The 26,105-nt window shown below is 35.8% G+C and overlaps 3 protein-coding genes across 4 annotated transcripts; 2 read left to right on the forward strand and 1 right to left on the reverse strand.

Annotated features, from left to right (window-relative positions):
- Window positions 1–2,185: 2,185 nt before the first annotated feature.
- LOC110818839 (uncharacterized) lies at window positions 2,186–4,129 on the forward strand. Its single transcript, XM_022047845.2, has 2 exons — window positions 2,186–3,427; window positions 3,506–4,129. Exons 1-2 carry the CDS (start codon window positions 2,717–2,719, stop codon window positions 3,803–3,805), a joined length of 1,011 nt encoding a protein of 336 aa, XP_021903537.2. The 5' UTR covers window positions 2,186–2,716; the 3' UTR covers window positions 3,806–4,129.
- Window positions 4,130–4,343: 214 nt separating this feature from the next.
- On the reverse strand, window positions 4,344–9,336 carry NUDX19 (nudix hydrolase homolog 19). The gene is made up of 6 exons (XM_088208064.1): window positions 8,614–9,336; window positions 7,336–7,476; window positions 7,158–7,262; window positions 6,721–6,820; window positions 5,017–5,109; window positions 4,344–4,926 (listed from the first exon to the last, which is right to left on the reverse strand). Exons 1-6 carry the CDS (start codon window positions 9,196–9,198, stop codon window positions 4,637–4,639), a joined length of 1,314 nt encoding a protein of 437 aa, XP_088064190.1. The 5' UTR covers window positions 9,199–9,336; the 3' UTR covers window positions 4,344–4,636.
- A 400-nt stretch (window positions 9,337–9,736) lies between these two features.
- On the forward strand, window positions 9,737–25,958 carry VCL1 (vacuoleless1 (VCL1)). 2 transcript variants are annotated; one of them, XM_088208062.1, is made up of 15 exons: window positions 9,737–10,852; window positions 11,402–11,692; window positions 11,948–12,087; window positions 14,253–14,358; window positions 14,446–14,538; window positions 15,243–15,332; window positions 15,430–15,549; window positions 15,694–15,801; window positions 15,933–16,006; window positions 17,015–17,069; window positions 23,375–23,556; window positions 24,498–24,627; window positions 24,804–24,906; window positions 25,124–25,221; window positions 25,472–25,958. In XM_088208062.1, the coding sequence occupies exons 1-15, from the start codon at window positions 10,055–10,057 to the stop codon at window positions 25,634–25,636; spliced, it is 2,553 nt and encodes an 850-aa protein (XP_088064188.1). In that variant the 5' UTR covers window positions 9,737–10,054; the 3' UTR covers window positions 25,637–25,958. The 2 variants fall into 2 exon arrangements, with proteins under 2 accessions (XP_088064188.1, XP_088064189.1); XM_088208063.1 differs by having other exon boundaries at window positions 9,738–10,852; window positions 15,436–15,549.
- The last annotated feature ends 147 nt before the right edge of the window (window positions 25,959–26,105 follow it).

The following is a 26,105-nucleotide window of genomic DNA, read 5'->3' on the forward strand; positions in this document are numbered from 1 at the left end:
TTACTCTATTATATTTATTGCACCAAACATCATATAAAATGACCAGTAATATAATGGTCTCGTGGTTGAGATTTCTGTATTATACAAAGTTGTGAATTTGACAATGTAAAACTAATTACATTATGGTGTATTATGACTGGCGATAATTCGTTTATAAAACTTGATTTAGTTGGATTAAAAACTTAATTCATTAGTTTATTAATAAGGTTACAGTGACTAAGTTAATTTAAATTATGGCAAGTCTATTATGTTTCTGAGTAAAAAAAAAAAAATTTACAGTGGTTAAGCTGTTTTGAACAATCTGATGACGGATACATGAAATCAACAGTCAAAATAAAGAATTAGATGTCTACTACAAGTCTTTCAAAAATCAGTTTAGTCCAACGATATGAAACTTCGAAATCTCGACTTAATATTCGAACCAACATGTAATATGCATTACAATTATTAATCTCGTATACAATATTAAAAAAATTAACAAATAGTAGATAAAATAATATAAGTTTGACAAAATCTATAAAGTTAATTAAACTGTCTACTATTAACAATTGAGTTCCAACATTCAAAAATTTATGATTCATAATCAAGAAGTTCTTAGGCGAATTAGAAGATACGGGTTTCTTATTACTTAGGAAAATTTATTTGTTAAGCAAGCTCTGCAACAATAAGATGTCTTGAAGAGTTCTTACTACTCATCAACTTCTCCACAAAGGATAAACCTGTAAAATTTCTTCGATACTCATCATGATCATCCCAACGAAAACCACAAAGAAAAAACAAGAATCTGATTCACATCTAGCCTACTAGTTGACAGGTTCTGAGAAGGACATCAAAAAGTTATATTGTATATATTCAAGAACAATTAATCTTGCAAGCACGTGTCTTTCTCCTACTCGCCTGAGTTTCTGGGGAGGAAGAAATTTCATTTTCCTGAGAAAAACCAGGCATTTTCTCCATCGTCCATTGATAAAACTCACCTTTATACATATATACACATACACGTATGTATATAGCTCTTTGTCTCTTTAGTGAGTTGGGTTAATGGTGTTAAGATCTTTTCACCGTCAATGGCGTCCACCTCTACAAAAATCCATGTCTTTCATGATAATTCACCAACCTACATATACCTTAGATGTGATGTGATGACAAACGACCACTTACGAATTTTAATATTAAAAAAAATTATTTTATATAATAACATAAAATGAATATATTTATTAAAAAACTTAAATAATTTATAAAATTTATAAAAATTATTTATGAATTTGTCAATAATAATAAAAGATGATATCATATTAGTGCATACCTATCATAATATGCACAATTATTATTCCTTTAACAGAACATATTAGCTAGTATAGCAGAATTATCAATTCATTCACTGTAAAATCATAGATTAAGTACCGAATGAAATTTTTTAATAGTTCAAACTGATAAAGAATGGTTAAATCTATCGTTTACAATAAAATCTTAACATTCCCCTTGCACTTATATGAGATTCTGAGCTTATAACACATAATTTTGCTAAGTCTATAAGGTCGTAGTAGAAGAGCTAATGAAAATCCACCCGGAATCGGATAAAGGAAAGTAGGAAGCAAACTCTACAAAGAAAGGGAATAATTGTAGTAGTTAGTCCATGAACTAAAATTAGTACAATTTCTGCTACTTTACATTAGATGCAATCTTATCAATCCACAGTCAAAAAGTTTTTAAGGGTGAAAAATTTTGAAGGTAAAATGACCTGAAGAATATTTTAAGTTGTCCTATTAGTTTGGCTAATCCCCTTTATCCAGCTTTGTCGATCATCTTAAAGGAGACCAAAAGATCTGTAGAAGAGAAAAAATATCCTCAAGATTCATCTTCACAGATCTGTGAGTTTATAAATGCAGGGAATCTACAGTAAATATTGGTTGAACAATAGAATCTGAGTTTTGACAGCAGTACTTTGGGTAAGTGTTTGCATATCTGTCCTGCAGCATACTGCCATTGTTGTCATACTTGTCAGAAAAGATAAAGATAATTAATTTTAGTCCAGGGTAATATAAGTTTGTCTGTATATGGATTTGTAATCTATTTCTTGAATTATTAATGTTATCTATGGTTTGAACGGCAGCCAATGATTCTGTGCCAAAAGGTGAAAAGATGACAATTATTCAGATTCCTTCAATTTTTTTCATCATTGCAAATTCAATGTGCTAAAAATGCATGAATAAAAAAGAAAAAAAAGATTCCCAGAGTTGGAGGATATCTGTCCTTATATACTTCCTTTTGGCATTCCATAGTTACCTAAGTGAAATATCTGAGTCTTTGATATTAGGGCTCTCTTTTCTTCTTTAAGTTCCTAAGGAATTATAGTAACTGGGTTCTGGTTCTGCAACAGTAATAAAATCATCTGTCTAATCTGACAGTTTGTTTAGTGTAGTTTTTAATTCTGGGATCTGGGTGTTTTCTGGGTAGATCTCTGGTTTAACCCTTTATTTGCATAGAATTTGTCACCGAACCAAAACTACTACAGAAAGCTTTTAGTGTCAAAGAAGGATTCTTGAGCTGTAAAAAACCCAGTCATGGAGATTCTTCTGTTTGATGGTTCTGATCATGATGCATTTTTTATGGTTAACTTCTGGAAGTTCATAGGATATATGCAGATTGCAGAAGCTTATATCTGATATTGGTTATATTTACATGTTTGGTGGTGGCACAAGTATATAACAGAACCATGTCTTTGCATATGAGAAATTCAAGACCAGTTCTTCAACGCAATGTACTAAAGAATTTGACTTCATATAGAAAAAGACAAAGTATACATCTACCTCTTGCTGTACAATTATCTTCAGTTCTTGTACAAACAGATGAGAATGGTGATCTTCCCGAATTAAGAAAGGCTTCGAGTACTTCTGTTGCAGCTCAAGCTAAATTGAAGGCTCAGAATCCATTGCTCAGCCAAGCTGAAACAGTGGGCATCATGGGAGGAGTGTCTGTTTTCTCTACTCTCATTTTCTTAGAGAAGCTTGTTTGGATGAGCTCAAGAGAAGGTAAAAAATGCCAGCTTCCTTTTGTCGTCTGCAGCGATCCAGAATTGGGAAGAAAATTCTCATCCTGCAGTTCCTTGGGATTGCATCACACTAAGAGTGAACAGACTGAGTTCAACCATAGTTCAATCATAGAGAATTTTCGAAGTAAACGAGCATTTCTCGAGCAGTCTGGAGCTCACTGCATAGTCATGCCATGCCATGTTTCACATGCCTGGTTTGGTGAGGTATTTGAGGGATGTTCACTTCCAGTTTTTCATGCAGGTGAATGTATCGCCAGGGAGCTCAAGGAGGCAAACCTTAAGCCACTTGAAGCTGGGAGCAATGTCAGGATCGGGTTACTTGCCTCACACACAACTTTAGCTGCCGGATTTTATCAGGAGAAACTGCAGAATCAGGTATGTTAGTTTGATAGTAAAATATAAAATGATGGCCTTGTTTCTCTTTCCTATCCAAATACTTTAATTTTGTAGCAGGGTTTCGAGGTCGTGTTGCCTGATAAGGCAACAATGGAGCACGTTGTAATTGCAGCAACTGAGTCATTAAACAGAAGAGACATGGAAGGAGCAAGGAATCTGTTGAGGATTGCAATCCAGGTTCTTTTGGTTAGAGCTGTAAATACTGTCATTATTGCCTATGATGAAATGCTTGGTCTGTTGCCTCATGATGATCCTCTTCTCAAGAAATGTGTTGATCCTATGGATGCCTTGGCCAGATCAACTGTACAATGGGCTAAATCTGTAAAGAATGCACCAAGGAGAAAAAACATGAAGTGACTTCTGATATCATCACCGTTCATTGTATTGAGTTAGAGCGAAAAAAAATTGAATTTCAGCCAATTGTGGCAACAAAACCAATGTCATAAGCTACATCACCCATTATCTCTACTCTTATAAGCTCTGTTTTATGCTTTATGTAGTGAGATTGTAAAACTTTTATTAGAACTTTGTGATTAAACAGGCTATATTCAGAACAAAAGAATGACGAAATTCATTTTATGGTCAAATGAATTTTATGTAGAACTCATGTATAAACTGAATTTGTATGTTTAGAATAAATCAATAATTTAAATAAAGAGATTCAGACTCTTAAATACCTAATTTGAGAGGTTACAAATTTGGCTTAGCTAACATTTGCCTTAAATGAAATTTCTCACTTTCTAAGCAAGGTAAGTAATAGAGAAGTAATTTTCAAAGGAAAAAACAAAAACTACCATCGAGAGACGGGATAAAATATCACTGGACTATAAAGTTAATGGCATGATACCTTACTTCTTGTTAACGAATTTCGACAACAGTCATACACTTCTATAGATTGAAGAGAAAGATATAAATCTCCTGTATACTTTTGTAAGAAATACAAGTAGAGTATCTTACAATTCCAGACATAAATTTACGTGCTAGAAAGTGATAACCCGATATCGAGAAAGGGAGCCACTTCATTTTAAACACTCACAGCGACTTGTATAAGACATGGATGGCACTTTTTCCTATCACAAGCCATCCAAAGGGGGCAAAATGGACTGAGTCATGTAAAAATAAGCCGAAACATATTCAGAATGTGCAATGAACAGATAAATAGATTGATTCTTCGAACAACAGGGATTACTACAAATTCGACAGAGAACTACTGGGTTGCTTCAGTTGAGCTTGAGTGCCAACAGGAAGGCTTTGATCAACCCAGGAAGAGATTAGATGGTGGGCAATTGCGAAGGGCCCAGGGACGAACATTGATGCAAGTTCCCCACTTTCCACATTAAAATCTGCAGCTAAATTTTGACCTTTTTCAACTCCCCTACACATCTGCTCTACCTTTGCTGCTGCTGTTCTTTGAGCTTTCTTGTATTCAGCAAACGCAAGTGCTTTCCTTATGTCTTCTCTACTGTGCCACTGAGCATCTAAAGAAGCAAATGTTATGTTAACCATTGGAATGCTGAACTAAAAGCACCTCAAACGTATGCCAAACTTAGTTCTACTAGTTAATGTACCTTCTAACTCTTCCTTGTCCACATTTATTTCAAGTGATTTTGCATATGCAAAGAATCCTATCATCAACTGGCATGGCATGCTGTTTGAGCCAACTAGAAACACGTGAATAAATATACATGTAAGAAGATATTAATGACTTATGGAATGCAAATGCACATAGAACAAAAGAACAGAAAATTACGTGTAGTCTAATATGCTTTGAAAACATTGTGTGGGGGTAAACAAGCACAGCTAGAAAATACTCCGTCAAAAAGATTAGAGTAGCGAACAGGCATTTCATCAAATGATTTCAAGACCTGATAACTCTGTTCCAATGGTAATAAGCTAATGAACTGTTAAATAACATTAACAAAAACCACTGAAGAGGGAATGACATTTTGAAACTAGAGTCATAATACAGATCAACAATTTTAATAACTAATTAAATGATGCAATTTCAAAAAAAGAAAAAAAGAAAAGAAACCCATTAGCAACAAATTCGTCACTGAGAAAAGAATATCAGTGAAGTCCACTGAGATGACCTAAACCAGCAGAAAGAAGACCATGCTACAATGGCAAGAGACAACATTATTCAAGTCAATATTATATAGGGAACATGGAAAGGAACCATGTGAGCTAAGCAATAAGACAAGACATGCAGTACTAAAGAATATCGCTTAAAAGAGAGAGAGAGAGAGAGAGAGAGAGAGAGAGAGAGAGAGAGAGAGAGATCCATCCCACAATCAGAAGATCAGCAATCCACAATCACAGGGTTGTTGCAATTAAGGACAATGAGCCAAAATTGTCTGCAAACAGTTTATATCTGGTTTGATCAAAGTTTGTTTGAGTTGGTTGAACTCGAATTCAAAACCAAATTCAAGTCTTAACAAAACGTTTAGTCAAATAAGCAAAACTCAAGCTTGAAAGTAGTTGGTTTTAAAGGTTCCAAACATGTTTATCCATGAACAGATTAAATAGATTTTATCAAAACATATAATATAATAGGTTTTACAAATATGTTTTTTAAATTGTGTTAAATACGTTTGTAAAGACTTTAAATCCAATCACGCAAATAGAACCTCAAATTTGTTCTCATCGAGCTTATCAAGCATGCTGAAATATATTCAAGCTCAATTTTTATCGAGATTTTCTTAGAATCGAACTTCAACTCTATGTTTCTCTAGACAAGGGGAGCTTGACCGTCTATGAATCGAGTTCTGAGACAAATTCAAGCATATAAAGTTCGAAAAATTAAACTCAAGTACTCAGGCATTCGACTAGACGTGATTCATTGTCACCTCTAATTACAAAACTTATTCAACGAGATATCAATATATTTACTCATAAGCTGTATAAAAATGAGTAATTACCCATTTATTTATAAGGTGTCTAAACAACCTAATTTATTTAAAATATCTAATTGTAAAAACAATAATAAAATAAGGGTCTCAACTGAAAAGAAATAAAAACCCAAATAAAACATAATAACCCTCTACTAGTAATAAATTAGAATGTTTTCAAAAAAACTAGTAATGCATTAGAAAATTATGTTGAAGGGTTCCCACATCACAAGATATACATACATACATATATATATATATATATATATATATATATATATATATATATATAGTATTCAACTAGACAATCTAGAATCTGGTATGAGAAACGAAAAAAAAAGGTTTCCTGTTTAAAAACTAAAAAGCATTTCTTCACAAAAATACCCGGCCATGGCTGAGAACTGTGATAAATGACTTCTCCTACTTCAATGCCAGTTTCTTCATATGTTTCCCGTCTCACAGCCTCTTCTAAGCTTTCCCCTGGCTACGGAGTGACGACAGTAAAGATAAAATGAAAATTCCATATAAGAAAAGAGAAAAGTATAACATATTTAGCAATCTTCATTGCACAAACTACTTGAAACAGACATTGAAAACTTGGAAATTGTATTGTAAGAAGCAGATAAATCATGCTCCTGGAATTCTTGTTCCAATTGCACCATTTGTATCCATATGCATTAGGATCCCAATTTATGGATCTCTTGGTTCAAGAAAGAGAAATAAGAGATTCCGAGAATTTAAACTTCTATATAATGACAACACTTTCAATTTTACCAGTTCTTCAGATTGAACACAAGATATAAATACTCCAAGATACACACCTCAATAAATCCAGCTAAGCAGCTCCACATTCGTGGCACAAATCTGGACTGTCTGCTTAAGAGTGCACGGTCATTTTCTCTGTCAATGACCAACATAATGACGACCTGTTTTATATGCACATTAGTCAGAGAGAGAAATCCAACACTTAATGGTGAGAAGCAAGAAGTTTCACCATACTGGGTCAACACGGGGATAAAACCTCTTCTTGCATAAGTCATTGGAGCATTGTTTCCTTCTCCCTGCTTCTGCTGGGACTGTTTTCCCTCCACAATGTCCACAAAAGCGTGATATATTATGCCATTCGAGCAATGCCCTGGCCTGTTTGGGACATTAAATCCAAAAGATGCATATAAAATCTTTGGTAAGTCATTATATGAATATTAACAATTTCAGGTGATGAAAACAACTAAAGTTCACAACTTCCTATCGTGCTTTAGCACAAGAGAAGATAGGGCAAGACAGATCAATGAGCCCACAAGTGATGGTGCATTAAAAACTAGCTACTCCTCTTTAACCCCTCTCTCCTCCCCCGCCCCCTCCCGGCCCCACATCAAAACAGCAAAAAGAAATTAAAAACCCTGTCCATTTGAGAAGTAAAAACAAATGGGAAGACAATTGACTAAGAGAATGCTATGTGAAGGCAACCATGCAATAACTATATATTAAGAAAAAACTGTTGCAACAGTATTCTCTGTGTTATAAAAATGGTCAACAGTCAGCCACATCTGTGAGCCAGAAATTCTGCACATAAGCAAGCATCCTGCGATAGCCAAAATATCCAATTGTGTTGAAATACCTCAAATAAACTTGAAACTGGTTAAGATTGAGGGAGACATGAAATGGAAATTACCTCCTTACTGTTCCAAAGTCCTATAAGATTTTAGCAGTGACCATTAACCGAACTAAAAAATAAAATACCAAAAAGTTATATGCTATACTTTTTCATTTCCCCTTTCTTGCAACTGCTCTCTTTTTGCAGACATCCAAACAAGCGAGAAGGAAAACACTCCTTATCCACCATTTCTTTCCTTTCCCTTCTTTTCCCTATTGACTCTCAAACATAATGGACACTATATGAACTCGAAGAATTCTAACTGCAATATGCCCTCTTATCCAACATAAAACAAGAACAAGCATAATAACAAACTCAGGATATCAATAACATAAAACAACTATCCAAAGTCGATAAGAACCTTGTAAGAGAAACTAATGACTAATGTGACTTCCTTCATCCAGCTATAAACTCATTTAAGTATAACACTGGCCTATCCATGAAAACAAAATATAATCAATGTAAAGAAAGCAAGCACATAAAATTAATTTCTTCTGCAGCAAAAGCATGTCGTAATGTAAAATCTAGAACTTATCTTCAAAGGCAATGACGTAAAAAACTTAAGGTAACCAAATTTGGTATGAGAAGCTACTAAACACCACAGAGAAATTTACACAACTTACATGGCCTGCAATAGATAAATCACCCATAGCCTGTTGATCGGCCCAATCAGTTGCCACCATCAGCGTCCTTAGCTCCACAAAGCAGAATTGCTTACTACTAAATTCAGGAACCAAACCACCCTCGTCAGACACATCGATAGCCCAATACACAACATCATCCTCAACCTTCGAACCCAGATAAACCAATGAGTTCTCACTCAACTGCACCCCGGAACTGGCCAGCAATCCCCGAAAATCAGTCAAACTGATCCAACCCAGATGCCAATCCGGCGCTGGACCGCCCGGACTAGAAGATGCCAACGGCCTTCCCTTTCTAAATGGCAAGACCCTAAAATCAGGAGAAGTTGGTTGGTGCGTATTCTCTAAAAGGCGGGTTTTGAGGGATTCGAAGGCAGAGATTGGCGAGAATGGGTCATCGGGGTTCGGGGTCCGGGATCTCAACGGGTTGCCTGCAAATGCGTGGGACTGTAAGCTCACTGACATGGTGGTTCTGGCGGTGAGGGAAGAAAGGGCTGTCGTTAGAGCTAGGGTTTTGGAACGGAGACAGAAGGTTGGTGATGACGAGGAGAAAATGAGCGAGAGCATGGCAATGGCTCACTGGTTCATCCAGGTGGTTGACAGGTATCGAGTGAGAGAGAGATGGGTGGTGACAAGGACGTTTGGAAATCTGACACGTGTCAGGCAACACGTGGCCAAAGGAAAAACGCCATGCTTCCTCTCTCTTCCGGACTGAATCTGAAAACTGATACCCGCCACCCAGAAATTATTGGGCTGGGAAATATGGGCCTGGAAATCCAGTTCATATTTTTTTAAATGTCAATTATTTATGACATTATTATTTTAATTATCAATTATAGTTTGGTTGTAAATTATGCTATAATATATGAACTTCATTTGAGCTGAAATTTATATATACTTTGATATATTTGCAACAAGAAAATAATTTTTGTAAATTGAATAATATTTATTTATATTTATTTACAATATGATTTTTTTTTTTAATATTCTAGAGGAGTTTATTCTAAATTCTAAATTTCATTTATCCCCGACTATGTCAATTTTCAAAATCAAATAATTTATTTTTAACTTGTTCAGTTATTTATTTTATGTGATATTTTCCTGTTTTTTTTCTTTTTTTTTTTTTTGGGGGGGATCGTAAAAGCTAAATTGGATGAAGATGTATGTCGTCGTGTCTCTGCAACAATCAATTGCTTGTCGTCAATCGGAGATGGAATATTGCATGATTTGATTTCTTCTCTAGCATTACTCAATTACCAATCTCCATATCAATAAACCCTCATTTCGTCCTGTAATCATTCTTCTTCTTCTTCCCCAATCCCTCTCATAAATCATCTCTTTCACTATTCAAGTTCCAAGAACATTGGTAAACCCTCTCTAGAAGCAGAGGACACCCTCCTCTTCTTCAATCCTAACAAACACCATGGCAAATGTTTCCGTCGCTGCTGAGTGGCAGCTCCTCTACAACCGCTACTACCGAAAACCGGAGCTCTACCCGATGAGATGGAAACATGTTGACTTGGGACGCAACAAGGTGGCGTGTGCGCCATTCGGTGGCCCAATCGCCGTGATCCGTGATGACTCCAAAATTGTGCAGCTCTACGCCGAATCTGCCCTCAGAAAACTCCGCATCTTCAATTCGGCTGGCCTCCTTCTTTCCGAGACGGTCTGGAAGCACCCCGGTGGACGTCTGGTGGGGATGTCGTGGTCGGAAGACCAAACCCTAATATGCATTGTCCAGGATGGTACCATCTTCCGGTACAACATTCACGCCGAGCTCATTGAACCCAATGTCTCAATGGGAAAAGAGTGCTTTGAGCAGAATGTGGTCGATTGCGTCTTCTGGGGAAACGGCGTCGTCTGTGTTACAGAGGCTGGACAGCTGTTTTGCGTGCCGGATTTCAGGACCATGAAGCCTTGCAAGTTGGCGGATATCCCGGGGATGGCGGAGGATGCTCTTCTCTTGCCCCATTGCTTGGCGGTGATGGAGCCGCAGTACACGATGTCGGGGAATGTGGAGGTGCTGGTTGCAATTGGGGATGGGATTGTAATAGTGGAGGAGGATGGGGTGCAGAATGTTGAAATGGGGGACTTGATGGGGCCGGTGCAGAAGATGGTGGTTTCTCCCAACGGCAAGTTTTTGGCGCTGTTTACACATGACGGCCGGATCATTGTTTCGGATATGAACTTCAAGAATCTTGCTATTGACTATAATTGTGAGGTTAGATGCAGACTACACGTTGAAGTTTCGTCATGAGTTCATATGGAAAGTTAGCTTTTAATTGAGGTTTCGGTTTATTTATTTTGCCTAAAATTACGCTTGCATTTCTGAAGGCTGTTTCTGCAATAGGTATTCCTGGTTATTAGTATTGTCTGAGCCGAATAAATACTACTAGCATAGAGTCCTTTGCAGTAAGGGTGTGCATAGACATGCTGATTTAACATAATTTGCATTTTCTAGCTGACTGAGGACGTAAAATGATATTGTTTCAAGATAATGACAGAAACCTGGGGACAATGCTCCATGTAGAATTCGCTTATCTAATTTTAGTCTTGGTTGCATAAATGTTTTGCAATGCCAAATTGAAAATTACCTTTCTAATCGTGATTCGAGAGTGAATAAGCTGACGAGATGTTTCTGGATCAATAGATGACACATCAACTCTTTATTTGTTAATGTAGTCATGACCAATTTTTCTTCTCTTGATATTTCCTTAACTTTGGTAGATTCTATATGATTTATACCTATTTATCACTTTGTTGTCTCCAGTCAGCTCTTCCTCCAGAGCAGATAGCATGGTGTGGAATGGACAGTGTGCTTCTTTATTGGGATGATATGTTACTGATGGTGGGTCCTTATGGTGACCCAGTTCGATATTTTTATGATGAGCCAGTAATTCTCATCCCAGAGTGTGACGGTGTTAGGATACTATCTAACACAAGCATGGAGTTTCTACAAAGGGTTCCTGATTCTACTGTATCTATTTTTAAGATTGGAAGCACATCTGCTGGGGCTTTACTGTATGATGCTTTGGATCATTTTGACAGACGAAGTGCCAAGGTGGGTCATTTCTTAAACTTTTATAGTTCCAGTTATGTATTTCATACTGAAGCTAAATCTGAAATTTTGCTAGCTAAGTTGTTTCTTGTGTTAATTCAGGCAGTTAATCTGTTTATTTAACTTGTAAAACTATGATGGTACTTATTTGGAATAAAGGTACATGAATAGGAAAAGGCACGGGAAATGAACATTTTTATTTTGTAAAACTTTCTTAGAGTTTTTAAGGAAGATGCCAATTTCTGATCTTTTTATCAGGCAGATGAAAATTTGCGATTGATACGCTCATCCTTGCCTGAGGCAGTTGAAGCTTGTATTGATGCAGCGGGTCATGAGTTTGATGTTACACGACAAAGGACACTACTAAGAGCTGCAAGCTATGGTCAAGCCTTCTGTAGGTGAGTATAAATTATTGTTTTCTGGGGCTTTTGTATATCTGATTTTCTTCACAAATTTGTTTGGATTGTTAGTGGTGGAAAGGGAAAATAATTCATTTGTATGCTTGGGACTAAATTATACAGGGTTACACCAGCTATAGACAGTTTCTATTAAATGCTTGTATGCATTGTGTAATTCAAGGCTACAAATCCTAAATATTATAGACGGAGAATAATTTCATACCCCTCTTGAAATCCAAAACTTTTTTTTCCTTTGATGCAAGCAATTTACAGTGTCAAAATTCAGTAATTATGTGGTGCATTGGAGGCATTAATGTATGACAATATCTCTTACAGAACTCTGGATCAATTGGCTTCCAGAGACTCTTTCACCTATATGCATATTTTTGCACACATTTCAAACTTTGAAAGCAAAAAACTTTGTGAATTAGTACTGATCTGCTATTGGCATCATTGATTGACCTGAAAAATAGATATTAAATAATGGTCTTTTTCCCTTAGGGTATGTTTAGAACAATGAACTATTTTGTGTAATTGTTTTAGAAATCTTATAGAATTGTACTTGTTCAAGCCAAAGCATGAACACATGAAAATTTAATTCCAAATAACTTTTAAGTTGAATTTGATGGAATCTAAATGAACGTGCTTGAAATAAGTATAAAAATACTGTTTATCTAAAAAAAAAAGTATAAAAATACCGTTAGAGTTTATTTAAAATTGAAATTTCTGTTTTTAATGTTTGAACTAAGTATAAATATTTAATAAATTTCACAAGAATAGTCCATTTGTCCCAGACATATCCTAATTCCCTCTAGAAGTAGGTGGGGCAATTCTGAATTGGAGAACTCTCAGATATGTTGAAAACGTGTAAATCTGATGTTAGAATTTAAAGTCTGAGCTGATCAGTCATTCTCATCAGCTAGTTTTTTCTTATTATTGAAGAGGATATATGTTTAATATAAACTAAGGTCTTCCCTGCCATCAGTCATTCTCATCAGCTAGTTTTTTCTTATTATTGAAGAGGGTATATGTATTTTTTTTATCTCAAAAAAAGAAAGGTCTTCCCTGCCATTACTAAACAATCAAAAGCGAAGACTTTATGCACTCTGTAGAGTTGTGTTGGTCTAGCACTGGATGGTCTTACCCCAAAGAGTATTTTATCCATCTCTTCGAGACAAAATAGACCTTCCACCCCAAGAAATCAGTAAGGTTAGTTATTCAACTCCTACAAATGGATACTGCAAATTGTAGAGCTGCTTAAGCTTAAAAAGGAAAATTCATCTATTTTAATCCATGGCGGGATTTGTCTTTTCTTTTTTGTGTGTGCATGTGTATGTGTCCTGCAGCAAGGAACTGTCTTGATTTTGTGAGAAGATATTTCTTCTGCTCCTGCTACTTTCTTGGCCTGTATACAATTCTATTGTCATGGTCATCTTCTATTGGATTTCAATGGTCAATAAAGTATCCAAAGCAACCTGCATCATGGTGCAGATATTATGGTGCAGATTGCAATCCAAAGATAGTGAATGTTCTTCATTAGTTATAGGTAACAAAGTTAACCAATATCATTTAACTGCCAAATAAATGCCAATAGGAACAATCTGAAGGCTTTTTTAAATGCTCTTTGTTCCTTAACAAAGAAAAATGAAGATCACTTCGCTCTCTGTTCTTGTCATTTCTTTTCCCCATCTTTAGGCCATATAACTTTTATACTTTAGGATGCTTACTGCTTGCAATATGCTACGAAATCTCTTGAGGCATGAAAAAATAGGAACAAGTAGCCTAATCTGAACTTTCTTTCTTGATATGCTGTATTCAAATGAACTCATGGGCACTGTGTTCTTGCCCTGACATTTGGCTCTTGACTATATTCTCAAGGTAGTCAGGATTTAAGCTTTGTGTGATTTGTGGATCCTTGGGTGAAAATTAGGTGAAACAGGGTAATTATGTGAAATAGGTAGTCACTTTCCTTCTATATTCTTTCCTTATTTTATTGTTTCTTGTGTATGACTAAAAATGAGAAAACTTATTGACATATAAGTTTATGAATGATATTCTCTGGTAATTCTGTTGCTGCATTGTCCTTTGTGGCATCACTTGTCTAAGAAGAAGAACCATTTTTCTGATTTTTGTTCACGGTAATGATATCCAGTTGGCTTTGGCAGCAATTTTCAACGAGATCTTATTCAAGAGATGTGTAAAACTTTGCGGGTCTTAAATGCTGTACGTGATCCTGAGATTGGCATTCCTCTTAGCATCCAGCAGTATAAGGTTTAAAACTTATTTAGCATGTGAACTTAGTTGCTGCATTCCACACTGCTTTCTTGAAATTGAACTGAATACATATGTTGCATTCAGTTACTCACAGCATCTGTTCTGATTAGCCGTTTAATTAATGCCCATCAACACCTTCTTGCTCTGCGGATATCAGAGTTCCTTGGAATGAATCAGGTAAGCTTAAGTTTTCTTATTGTTTTATATGAGGATTTCCCAATTATTTATATCTCACATATGAATTATCTTGAAGCTGTACATAAAACTTGCTCTCTTTTAGCAGAAACTTATTCTTTGTGTCATCCAACTGCAGTTATGGTGTGCCATTATTTCAATATTAGATTTAATAAGGTCCCACGTGATTATCACTTTTTTTTTCACGATTATTATCTTCGTTTTTTCTTTTTCCTCGTTCTTCTTTTGGTTTTTGGCCCATGCAGTAATTGCCCTCATATCCAAGGCGAAAAATGACATGATTTTCTATGTATTTGCTCTTATGACGAACTTATCAATTATTTGTGGTTGGTCAGCCTTTTCTTCTAGTGGTAAGGCAATGTTAACACTCTCAGGAATGATAATCTATCACATAGCATTCTCAACTATAAATGCTATTTCTGCTCACTTGTTGACCTTGTTTATTCCTTATTTTGTTGATGTCTAGTATTCTTGTTATCTTGATGTACTTTATTACGGCTCAGTAGACAAAATATCCTGTACTTTTTAGTAAACTATTTTCTTTATATTTCAGCAATTATTGGAAATAATAAATGGAAAAATTTTGTTCATGAACCCTTGGGGACATTTTTGCAGCCTTTCTTTTGAGAAGTAAAGAACATAAATATGCATATGGTTGCTTATTTCTCCTTGTGGGATATGTATAGGAAGTGGTGATAATGCACTGGGCCTGTTCAAAGATTACAACTTCATTGGCAATTCCAGATGTCATGCTTCTCGAAATCTTGCTTGATAAGGTTTTCTTTTCTTTTGAGTTTTCAAATCTACCCTAGAATTACATGGTCTTTAATTCAATAGGTCTGGTTGATTATCTTGAACTGATGTGCTTTGAAGTTTCAGCTTAAATTATGCAAAGGAATATCTTACGCTGCGGTGGCTGCTCATGCGGATAAGAGTGGCCGGCGGAAATTAGCTGCTATGCTTGTTGAGCATGAACCACGTTCTTCAAAACAGGTTATCTTCCTTTCCCCTGTGAATATAGTTTACATTACTCTGAAAATTTTCAGCTTGTAGTTAGTTCATTATGATTCTTTCACTTCCATTGTACATCTGTTATGCCCTGTGAATATAGTTTTGATTTTTGTAAAATCACTTCAGGTTCCTCTGTTGTTAAGCATTGGAGAGGAAGATACAGCTTTGACGAAAGCAACTGAGAGTGGTGATACCGACCTCGTTTATCTTGTTATTTTTCATATTTGGCAAAAGGTATTACTCTTCAGGAAGATTGGTTTTTATGTTTTGTTGTATTATGCCATCCACATATATCAACTAGAGGTAATAGTTATGGAGCATAAACAAAGGGATTCCTTGATTCATAGATTTTTCATTTGATGCAGAGGCCACCGTTGGAGTTTTTTGGAATGATTCAAGCGAGACCTCTAGCACGAGATTTATTTACAACATATGCACGGTAGATACACTTGTTTCTTATTGAATAACATGATGAGAATGTCTGAAAAACTTATGGTTACCTTGTGGCGAAATAAATTCTGAAGCATGCTTGTGAAAAAATACAAATTATAACCTTGAATCATGTGTCTTCAAAAAAAATTTGGGATTTTTTTATTTCCTGCAATGAGGAGGTACAAGCATCAAGTTGAAGAATGAGAGTTAAGTGGCTACTTATGTACAAAAAAAGGAAGTGAAAATCTAAAGGTGGTCATGCCATTTATTTAGTTTTTTCTCTAAGCGGATTCTTTTTATTAAATAGCCACGAAACTAGAGCTAACCGCAAAAGAGGGCTTCCTTGGTTCCAAAGGGAAAGTTGTACAAGAAAAGGAATTAAGATGGTGACATGACAGTGACAGACTGACAGGAGGATGATGACATTGGGAGTTGTATATAAATTTGGTGTTATTGACATGTACATAGTGAATTTGAGAGATTGTAATAAGCAAACTTCGCTTTATATTACATATAGTGGAGTTTTTAACTTCAAAAAGATCTATCATAACAGAATGTTCAAGTGGTTTAAAGGGCTGACTAGTTGATGATAAAGTTGACAACTGGGAAAAGCATATTTACCAGAAGAAAGGATTCTGCTTCATTTTTCAATGATGAAAGATTTTGTTCGCTATGAAAGAAATCGAGGAAATAAACACTTTTGGGAATTTTTTCTCATGTTTAATGATTTCATAAATTGCTTATATATTATTTATGATGTCAAGCGGTGATCTATAAAGCTTGGTGCTAAATAATTGTGAGGTTGTTTATTTCAAAAAAATAATAATAATAATAATTGTGAGGCTGTGATATTTAACGATAATATATTTAAGGTAAAAGAAGTATAGATGAATATTATCTCAAATTAGTGCTCAGGCTTTCCAGCCTTACATCGAAGAATTATCCTTTGGCTGTCAGTCATTCAAGTGTTTGTACTTTTCTTATGTTTGATCACTTCTCTTGTTTTGTTTTTCAGGTGTTATAAATATGAATTCCTGAAGGACTTCTTCCTCTCCACAGGACAACTTAATGTAGGTTTTACCTTCAGAATTTAATTTTAATTTGAAATAATGTGCTGAGCAGAATATGAAAAAGTCGATGTTTGGTTTCATGTGAACTGGTAAGTGCAAAGGATATTTAGCATTGGAAAGAATTGGGGTTACCATGTAAGATGCTCCAATGACCATCCTTAGTCTTATGAATAATAACATATGTGTTGGAAAGAACTGAACCATCAATTGCCTGGTCACAATATATTCCCCTTTACCTATGGTGATCTGAAAATGTGAATTTACTCCCCTAACATACTGGTTTCGTCCTGTATATATATATTCTACCTTGTTTCTTTCTTTGATGATGAGTGCATATCCTATAGCCTTGATTGTAGATATTTCAAGTTAAATGTTCTACCTCTAGTTTTTGTTTTTGAAAGAGAAAGAAGAATGTTGTCAAAGGCAACAAGGGAGCGCCACTATAGAAGGAATTCAAGAAGAGAATAAGTTAAAAGGTACCTAAAAGCCACAACAAGAGAGGGGCTATGGGCATAGAGAGGTACCCGAAGAGATAAGCAGACAATTAGACTTATTCTTTTCGGCTATCATTTGAATTATTTGGAAAGAGAGGAATGGAAGGACCTTTGAGGGGATAGAAGGCATCTTTGATAGTATTTAGGAATCTTGGTTTCAGGTCGTGAGTATTTTGATTAAGGGTCAACCTTTGTATTTAAGTTAGGATTTGGGAGACCTTATTGATGTTTTGTTAAACTTGTAAATCTTTGTGTACGGGTTACATCCCCTTGGTGCTTTATGAATGGTAACACATTTTTTGTTCCAAAAAAATAATCTAAAAGACTCCCTAAATCATCTCTATTCCCAAGAGATGACTTTTGAACAAAACACACAAGATCTGGAATAAATAATCTCTAATCTTGTCAAAAAGAGAGTAAATAATCCCTAAAACTCTTTTGTTATTTCTTTCTGTCCATATTGTACTACTTTTTATGTTTCTAGACATGGTTTAACCATAAACGAGAAAGACATTCTCATTAATTATGATGCCGGTTCTCTTTTCTTGTTTATTACTGGCAAAAGTAGCTTCACTTAGCTGATTTTGGTGGGTGTGTTTGTGCATCTTCTGGGATTTGGTCAGGAAGTAGCATAGTTTTGAATTTCAAATGTAATTAAATTAGATATGTCTCTTGGAAAGGAGTACATAGATATGGGCTTTATAATGTATGCAGATATCTAGAGGAAAAACAGTAAGTGGGTAGCGAATGGAGGGCTCTAGTTTGCTTATGGTAAATCCTGTAAATATTCTTCCTTTGCCAATTTGATATTTTGTTGAATGTTATGTAAAAATATTAAGATAAGTTATATTTACTGTTATTGCTCACTGTTATTTTATTCTTGTTAGACAACCAAGCATCCGTAACCGAATGCTAGCTGTCATTTAGTAGGAAAGGTTGTTAATTTGTTTTGTTTTTTCCTTTCTGTTTTGCCTATAAAATGAGGCACAAAACTTGATGAAATAAGATGAAAAAATGAGTTTTTCTTACTCTCAAAATCTTCATGGTATCAGAGCATACCTGATCTAAATTCTTCAGCATCCCTCTTGCATTCAATAGGCAATAGATGAACAGATTTCCTCTGTGTCCGAAGTCCTTTCGGGCTCTTATCTTCCGGTATCTGACAACCATACTCTCACTGACCTGGCTCCTTTCGTTACTGGCCATCAACTAAATGGCATTAACTATCTACAATGGTTGTCCTCGGTGTTAATGTTCATCCGAGGGAAAGGGCAGGACGAATACATCACTTGAGAGCTCTCACCACCTCCTGCGAATAATCCAAATGCTCGGACATGGAAAGTAGAGAACAATCTTGTTATGTTTTGGTTGGTGAACTCAATGACCACCGAGATTGGAGAAAATTTTCTCCTTTATGAGATTGCGCACGATATCTGGGTCACAGCCCGTGAATTCTACTCTACCTGTGACAACACTTCTGCCATCTTTGAAGTCGAAGCAAGTCTTCACGACCTGCGCCAAGGGAAAAAGACGGTAACCCAATATTACAATTTTCTTACCCGAAAATGACAGCAACTTGACGCTTTTGAGGAACATGCTTGGAGCTGTCCAGAGGATGCCAGGAGATTCCGAAGCATCGTGGAATAGAAACGATTATTCAAATTTCTCTTCGGACTGAACAACTATTTCGACGAGGTAAGAGGACGCATCCTTGGAACCAAACCCCTACCGAACATCAGAGAGGTGTTCTCTGAGGTGCGACGCGAAGAAAGCAGGAAGAAGGTGATGAAGGGGGTGAATCACAACTCAGCCCTAACCTTGCTGAAAGCAGTTCTCTCTCACCCTAGGTTGGTGTAGCTCTCACAAGTCGGGTGACTGAGCGGAAAGGACGGCCATGGTGCGAATATTGTAAAAAACCTGGGCACGTTCGTGGAAGATGCTGGAAGCTTCACGGAAAGCCAGCTGAAAAGAAGTCACCAAAGCAGGAGACTCATCGGGGCAATTTTATCTTAATTGAGGAGGAATCAGCTGCAGCCGTTCCTATCGAAAGTCTATTTAGTCCTGAACAGATCAGCCTCCTTCAGAAAATGTTTTCTCCCAATATGGTTCTTGGTAATGTTTCCACAGCTCATAAAGGTAATTTTTCTGATCTCTCAACTTATTCCTTAAAAAGGGGCATGTGGATTATTGACTCGGGTGCTTCTGATCATATGACTGGGGATATCTCACTATTTAAGGAATACAGTAAGTGCAGAGGTAAATTCTCATTTAAAATTGCTGATGGCTCCAGTTCCCAAGTCGAAGGAACATGAATAATTGCACTATCACCCAAGCTAATTTTGTATTATGTGCTATACGTTCCAAATTTGGATTGCAATCTCCTGTCAATAAGTAAACTATCACAGGACTTGAATTGTATAGCTACATTTAACTCTAAACTGTGTGAATTTTAGGACTTGGACTCGGGGAAGACGATTGACAATGCTAGTATAGATTCAGGTCTTTATCTACTGCAAGCTGACAACTCTTCTCTTAGTAGACAAACTCATCATGCAGTATGTACTAATTCTGAATCTGTAAACAATTTAAATAAGGAATGCCCTATCATGTTATGGTATTACCGTTGAGGACATCCTAATTTCTTATACTTGAAAAAGCTATTTTCTATTTTGTTTCGAAATAAAAATTCAATTTCCTTTCAGCACGAAGTATGTCAACTGTCCAAACATATTCAAAATTCATTCCCAGTTCAGTTTACAAACTCACAAAACCTTTTTCATTAATGCATAATGATGTATGGGGTCCCTCTCGGGTTACTAATATCACCGGGACAAAATGGTTTGTATTCTTTGTTGATGACCACACTAGAATCACTTGAATTTTTCTCATGAAAGAAAAATCTGAAATTGGTAAATTTTTTCAAAAATTTCACACTATGATTAAAAATCAATTTTACACTAAAATTCAAGTATTGAGATCAGACAATGGGTGTGAATACTTTGAAACCACTTTGAGACAATATTTTTCTGACTACGGCATTATTCATTAAAGTTCATTTATTAATACTCCACAACAAAATGGCATAGCCGAACGAAAAAATACACATTTTTTAAGTAGCCCGATCAATCATGTTCACTATCCATATTCCAAAATTTTTTTGGGAAGAGACTGTTCTCACCACTGCATACTTGATAAACCGCATGCCCTCCCGAATTCTTGCATTTCGAACACCTTATAATACACTCTTAAAGGTCTTTCCACGATCTCATATCCTTCATATCATTTCCTACAAAATTTTCAGTTGTTCAGCCTATGTCCATGTTCATACTCACCTCAGGGGTAAACTTGACTCAAGGATTATTAAATGTGTTTTTGTTGGATATTCACCAAATCAAAAAGGATACAAATGTTTTTGTCCCAGGCCTCGTCGTTTCTACACCATTATAGATGTTACTTTCTTTGAAAACCAGTCATTTTATCCCACTACTGATATTCAGAGGGACAATATTAATTAGGAATATCAAGTATGAGATATAAGTACACCACCTCTCACTTCTCTTCCCCAGTCTATTCTCACACCACCTCTTACCTCTCTTCCCTAGTCTATTCCCGAGTCCTCATCAAATTTCTCTGAAACCAGTATCAAAGAGTCTGAACCTGAACCTGTACCTATTACTATCAACAAAGAATTACGTGTCGTGAGTCTATTCCAGTTCTGAGCACTAGGACACATCAGGTAATGAGTTTTTAGGCACAATTTCTGATATTGTTACTATTATAAACTATGATACTGAATTACCTATTGTCTTGCGGAGAGGAACTCGATCTTGTACTATACATTCTATACAGGATTATGTTTCATTCAGCAACTTGTCTTCAAAGTATCATACATTTGTAAGTAAGCTTGATGGCAGCTCCACTGAATCTAAAACAATTCATGAAGCCCTTGCACTACCAGAGTGGAGAGATGCTATTCAAGAAAAGATCAAGACTCTAGAAAAGAATAAGACTTGGGAACTAATAGAACTTCCACCTGGAAAACATAAAGTGGGTGCAAATGGTTATTCACTACAAAACACAATCCTGATGAAAGTGTGAATCGGTACAAAGCTCGTCTAGTGGCTTCACTCAGTCCTACGGGATAGACTATCAGGAGACATTCGCCCCAGTGGCTAAGGACAACACTATCCGGATATTACTCTCTCTTCCTTCTAATCTTGATTGCCCTCTCTGTTAACTTGATGTAAAGAATGCATTTCTCAATGGTGATTTAGAAGAAGAGATATATATGGAAGTTCTTCCGGGCCTTGAGACCACATATGAATCTCACAAGGTGTGCAAACTCAGAAAGACACCCTATGATTTAAACAATCTCCGAGAGCTTGGTTTGACAGATTCACCAAAGTAGTCAAACATATGGAGTATGAGCAGTGTTAGTCTGATCATACTTTGTTTGTTAAGAATAGTGCCTCAGGTAAGAAAACAATTCTAATTGTTTATGTTGACGATATTATTTTAACAAGTGATAACATAGAGGAAATTTAGAAACTCAAAATTTTTATTGCTACGGAGTTTAAGATAAAAGATCTTGGAGTACTCAAGTATTTTCTGGGAATGGAATTTGCTCGTTCTAAAAAGGAGATATGTGTGTCACAACGGAAATATGTTCTTGAGCTACTGAAAGAAACAGGGATGCTTGGGTGTAAACCAGTAGAAACACCTATGGAAACGACTACAAAAGTTGGTTTTAAAACCAATAGCAAGCCAGTTGATAAAGAAAGATATCAGAAACTTGTAGGTAAACTTATTTATCTCGCTCATACTAGACCTGACATCAGTTTTGCTGTTAGTACTGCAAGTCAATTCATAAATCAACCTATTGATGATCATATGAATATAGTATATCGGATCCTAAAATACCTTAAGAAGACTTCAGGACAAGGATTATTTTTTCATAAAACAATGAACAGGAATATTGAAATCTACATATGCAGATTGCGCGGGTTCTATAATTGACAGAAGATCCACATCTGGGTACTATACTTATGTTTGGGGAAACTTAGTCACTTGGCGGAGTAAGAAACAATCTGTTGTATCACGAAGTAGTGCAGAAGTTGAACTTCGGTCACTTGCTCATGGAATATGTGAGGGGGTTTGCTTAAAAAGGATTCTAATGGAAATAAAATTCTCAATTACTACTTCCATGAAAGTATGGTGCGACAATCAATCAACAATCAGTATAAATAAAAATTCTGTACATCATGATCGAACTAAACATGTGGAGATAGATCGGCACTTCATCAGAGAAAAAATTGAAGATCAAACTATTACAATACTTTATGTTCCTACTAGTCAGCAAACTGTAAATATTTTAACAAAGGTACTTCCCAAAGGATCCTTCAAAGAATTGATATCAAATCTAAGCTTACTCAACATTTATGTAACTTAGATTAAGGAGGAGTGTAGAAATATTAGGATAAGTTATATTTACTGTTATTGCTCATTGTTATTTAATTCTTGTTAGACAACCAAGCATCCGTAACAGAATGTTAGCTGTCATTTAGTAGGAAAGATTGTTAATTTGTTTTGTTTTTTCCTTTCTGTTTTGCCTATAAAATGAGGCACAAAATTTGATGAAATAAGATTAAAAAGGAGTTTTTTCTACTCGCAAAATCTTCATGTTGGATGGCTAATTTGCAAAAAGGGAGCTTAAATCAGCCCAAGCGTCCTTCTTTAGCTAATTCTGTATTTGCCTGCATGTGGGCCGAATTGCCTGCCTTGCCTAATATGAAGTTTTCCAAAAACTTACAGGAGGTGGCTTTCATTTTGTGGAAAGAATCATGGGAGCTAGGAAAAAATCCAATGGCAAGTAAAGGATCTCCACTGCATGGTCCACGCATAAAACTAATTGAAAAGGCCCAAAACCTTTTTGCAGAAACCAAGGAGCACACCTTTGAGTCTAAGGCTGCTGAAGAGCATGCTAAGTTGTTGAGGTAATAGACGTCAGTTCTTCACAGGTGTAATTAAAATAAATGTTGGTTCCAATTATAGTTTTTTTATCAGGTTTCTGGATACAGTTATGTTGCTGTGGTTGTAGTTCTGAATGCCATCCGTACTAAAATAACATATTCTGCAATTTGTATTAGTTTGAAATGTACCAAATGAATGTTGTCATAGTATTTTTTTTTTCCGATAAATGGAAAGACGGAACACTTTTTTTTCTTTCCATAGTGCAAGAAAGTATTATTAGAAAGAACAGGAGAAACACATCATTGGAGGATTAGATATCCTCTTGAAAGGAATAGAAACAAAAAATAGAACTGCTGACAAAGCTCAATAGAAGATAAACAGCAAATATCCATAAAAAACAAACCAAGAATAATCATTAAAATCTTCATGTTTCTAAGTCAAACGAACACCAAGAAATTTTCTTCAATATTTTCAAGCTTTCCCTTGCTAGCAAATTTTCCACCTGATTATTTAGATAATAAATTATTTTAAAAAATATTTAGATAATAAATGGGCTACTATGGAGCATATTATAGTAATTTTCTTCATGAATGATTAAGGTAACATGGAAACATGTAATTCAGATGTGACACATGTAGTCCCATTTTATGCACTAAATATTTGGATTATCTCATGCATAATGGAAGGTTTTCATTATAATTAAATAGAAGTATCTCTGGCAACTTAACTAGGACAATTTGTAATTTCTAATTAGGTGATTGTGAGATAAGCAATCTCCTCATGGTACTGAAATCTTGTTTGGATATGGAACAGAAAGCATTTTCTTAAGATTGCACAGCTTTACATTATCAGTTAATGGTCTCTGATTTCATCTCATTCATTCATTTTCCCCTTGCCCCTTCTCTTTTTATTTCCTGGAACATCTGTTTATACTTTATTAATTTGTTATCGTTTCTGTTTGCAGGATACAGCATGAGCTGGAAGTTACAACGAAACAAGCTATTTTTGTTGATTCAAGCATCAGTGATACAATACGTACATGTATCGTTTTGGGAAACCATCGAGCTGCAATGAAAGTGAAAAATGAATTCAAGGTCTGTAAAGTTCTGATCTAACTGGAGCTTTTCTCATTCTTTTGGTGAATTTTATTTTCTTGGATGAAACAAAATTCATCTATCCGTCACAACTTATGTGCCTTAATTGTAATTTAATTCTTATCTTTTCATTTCACAATTTTCCCCATAACTACTTTATTTTTGCCTTCTCTCAGGTTTCAGAGAAAAGGTGGTATTGGCTTAAAGTATTTGCTTTGGCCACGATCAGAGATTGGGATGCTTTAGAAAAGTTCTCAAAGGAGAAAAGGCCACCAATAGGTAAGGTTTGCCTGGGAATAAGTTGGAGACTCTGGTTAGTTTAGCTAGTTACTGCTGGTTACTACAGAAATATTAAAAATGCGCGTTTTAGTATAAATTACCATCCAATACTTGATGGCTACCTTTTACGTTTTGTTAATCTGAATTCAATGTTTTGCTCTTCCCATTAGTGACATGGAAATTGTTTGGTTATTTACATGCATTTGGTGTGTTATAGGCTACCGGCCTTTTGTTGAGGCATGCGTTGATGCAGATGAGAAAGGTGAAGCACTAAAGTATATCCCAAAGCTTGCAGATCCTAGAGAAAGAGCTGAGGTAATCTTGCTTGTCCATGATGTTATTAGACACGCGCTTCAGGTGTTGTTGCTTTCATAGACTTAATTATTGTGTTTTGCTTGATTTCTAATATAACTAGAGGAAAGGAAAAGAAAACCTGGATTTTTGTTGGTGTTTCAGCCAATTTGAATGTTTAGAACGCCACTATGATTCCACAATGATCTCTAAGAAAGTTTCTTTCTAGATCCTTGCTCGCTGTCAGACACTTGTCTTTAATTTTCTTTGACAGGCTTATGCTCGGATTGGGATGGCTAAGGAAGCTGCTGATGCTGCGTCTCAAACAAAAGATAGTGAATTGCTTGGGCGATTGAAATTGACTTTTGCACAAAATGCAGCGGCTTCATCAATTTTTGATACTCTTAGAGATCGATTGTCCTTCCAAGGCGTTTCTTAGTATACGTTTCCTGATGTACCAGTTGCAGTTTCAGTTTACCAGGTGTGCATAGTTTTCTCAGATCACATTGGGCTGGCTGATTTGAGAGTATACTTTTCCTTAAGGGCATCATGTTTGTACCATTGAGCCTCCGAAAGATATCATTCAGTTTTTTGTGTTGTTTATACATAATCTAAAGGGTGTACAGCAAATGAAATGGTTTTGAGTTACAAGACCATGGTTGCAGTTTGATGCTGTGTGAGTTTTGCTCTTTCCTTGAAATATGGGGAAAAAGCAGGACTAGCCAATGTGAAGTTCAATTTTATTTGTGTTTTTGTGCTCACGTGTATTTTTTTCTTTAAGTTCTTTTTGTGGAGAATAATTGAGAACCAATTTTGATGCATTACGGTTTGCGCTGGAAGAACTCTGCTAAGATCTTTTACTCACAGCATTCATCCAGTTAAAATCACTAAATCCTTTTCCCCATTCC

This window comes from Carica papaya, chromosome 7, assembly GCF_054855325.1.
Source record: "Carica papaya isolate Zhongbai chromosome 7, ASM5485532v1, whole genome shotgun sequence".
NCBI classification, from domain to species: domain Eukaryota; kingdom Viridiplantae; phylum Streptophyta; class Magnoliopsida; order Brassicales; family Caricaceae; genus Carica; species Carica papaya.

Coding starts and splice junctions, on each gene's coding strand:
- LOC110818839 (XM_022047845.2), top strand. CDS start 2,717: ATGTCTTTGCATATGAGAAATTCAAGACCAGTTCTTCAACGCAATGTA. Junction 3,428..3,505: donor AGGAGAAACTGCAGAATCAG/GTATGTTAGTTT, acceptor ATTTTGTAGCAG/GGTTTCGAGGTCGTGTTGCC.
- NUDX19 (XM_088208064.1), bottom strand. CDS start 9,198: ATGCTCTCGCTCATTTTCTCCTCGTCATCACCAACCTTCTGTCTCCGT. Junction 7,477..8,613: donor ATTTATCTATTGCAGGCCAT/GTAAGTTGTGTA, acceptor TGTCCCAAACAG/GCCAGGGCATTGCTCGAATG. Junction 5,110..6,720: donor CAGTTCTCAGCCATGGCCGG/GTATTTTTGTGA, acceptor ACGTGTTTCTAG/TTGGCTCAAACAGCATGCCA.
- VCL1 (XM_088208062.1), top strand. CDS start 10,055: ATGGCAAATGTTTCCGTCGCTGCTGAGTGGCAGCTCCTCTACAACCGC. Junction 11,693..11,947: donor TTGACAGACGAAGTGCCAAG/GTGGGTCATTTC, acceptor TCTTTTTATCAG/GCAGATGAAAATTTGCGATT. Junction 24,628..24,803: donor AAGTGAAAAATGAATTCAAG/GTCTGTAAAGTT, acceptor GCCTTCTCTCAG/GTTTCAGAGAAAAGGTGGTA.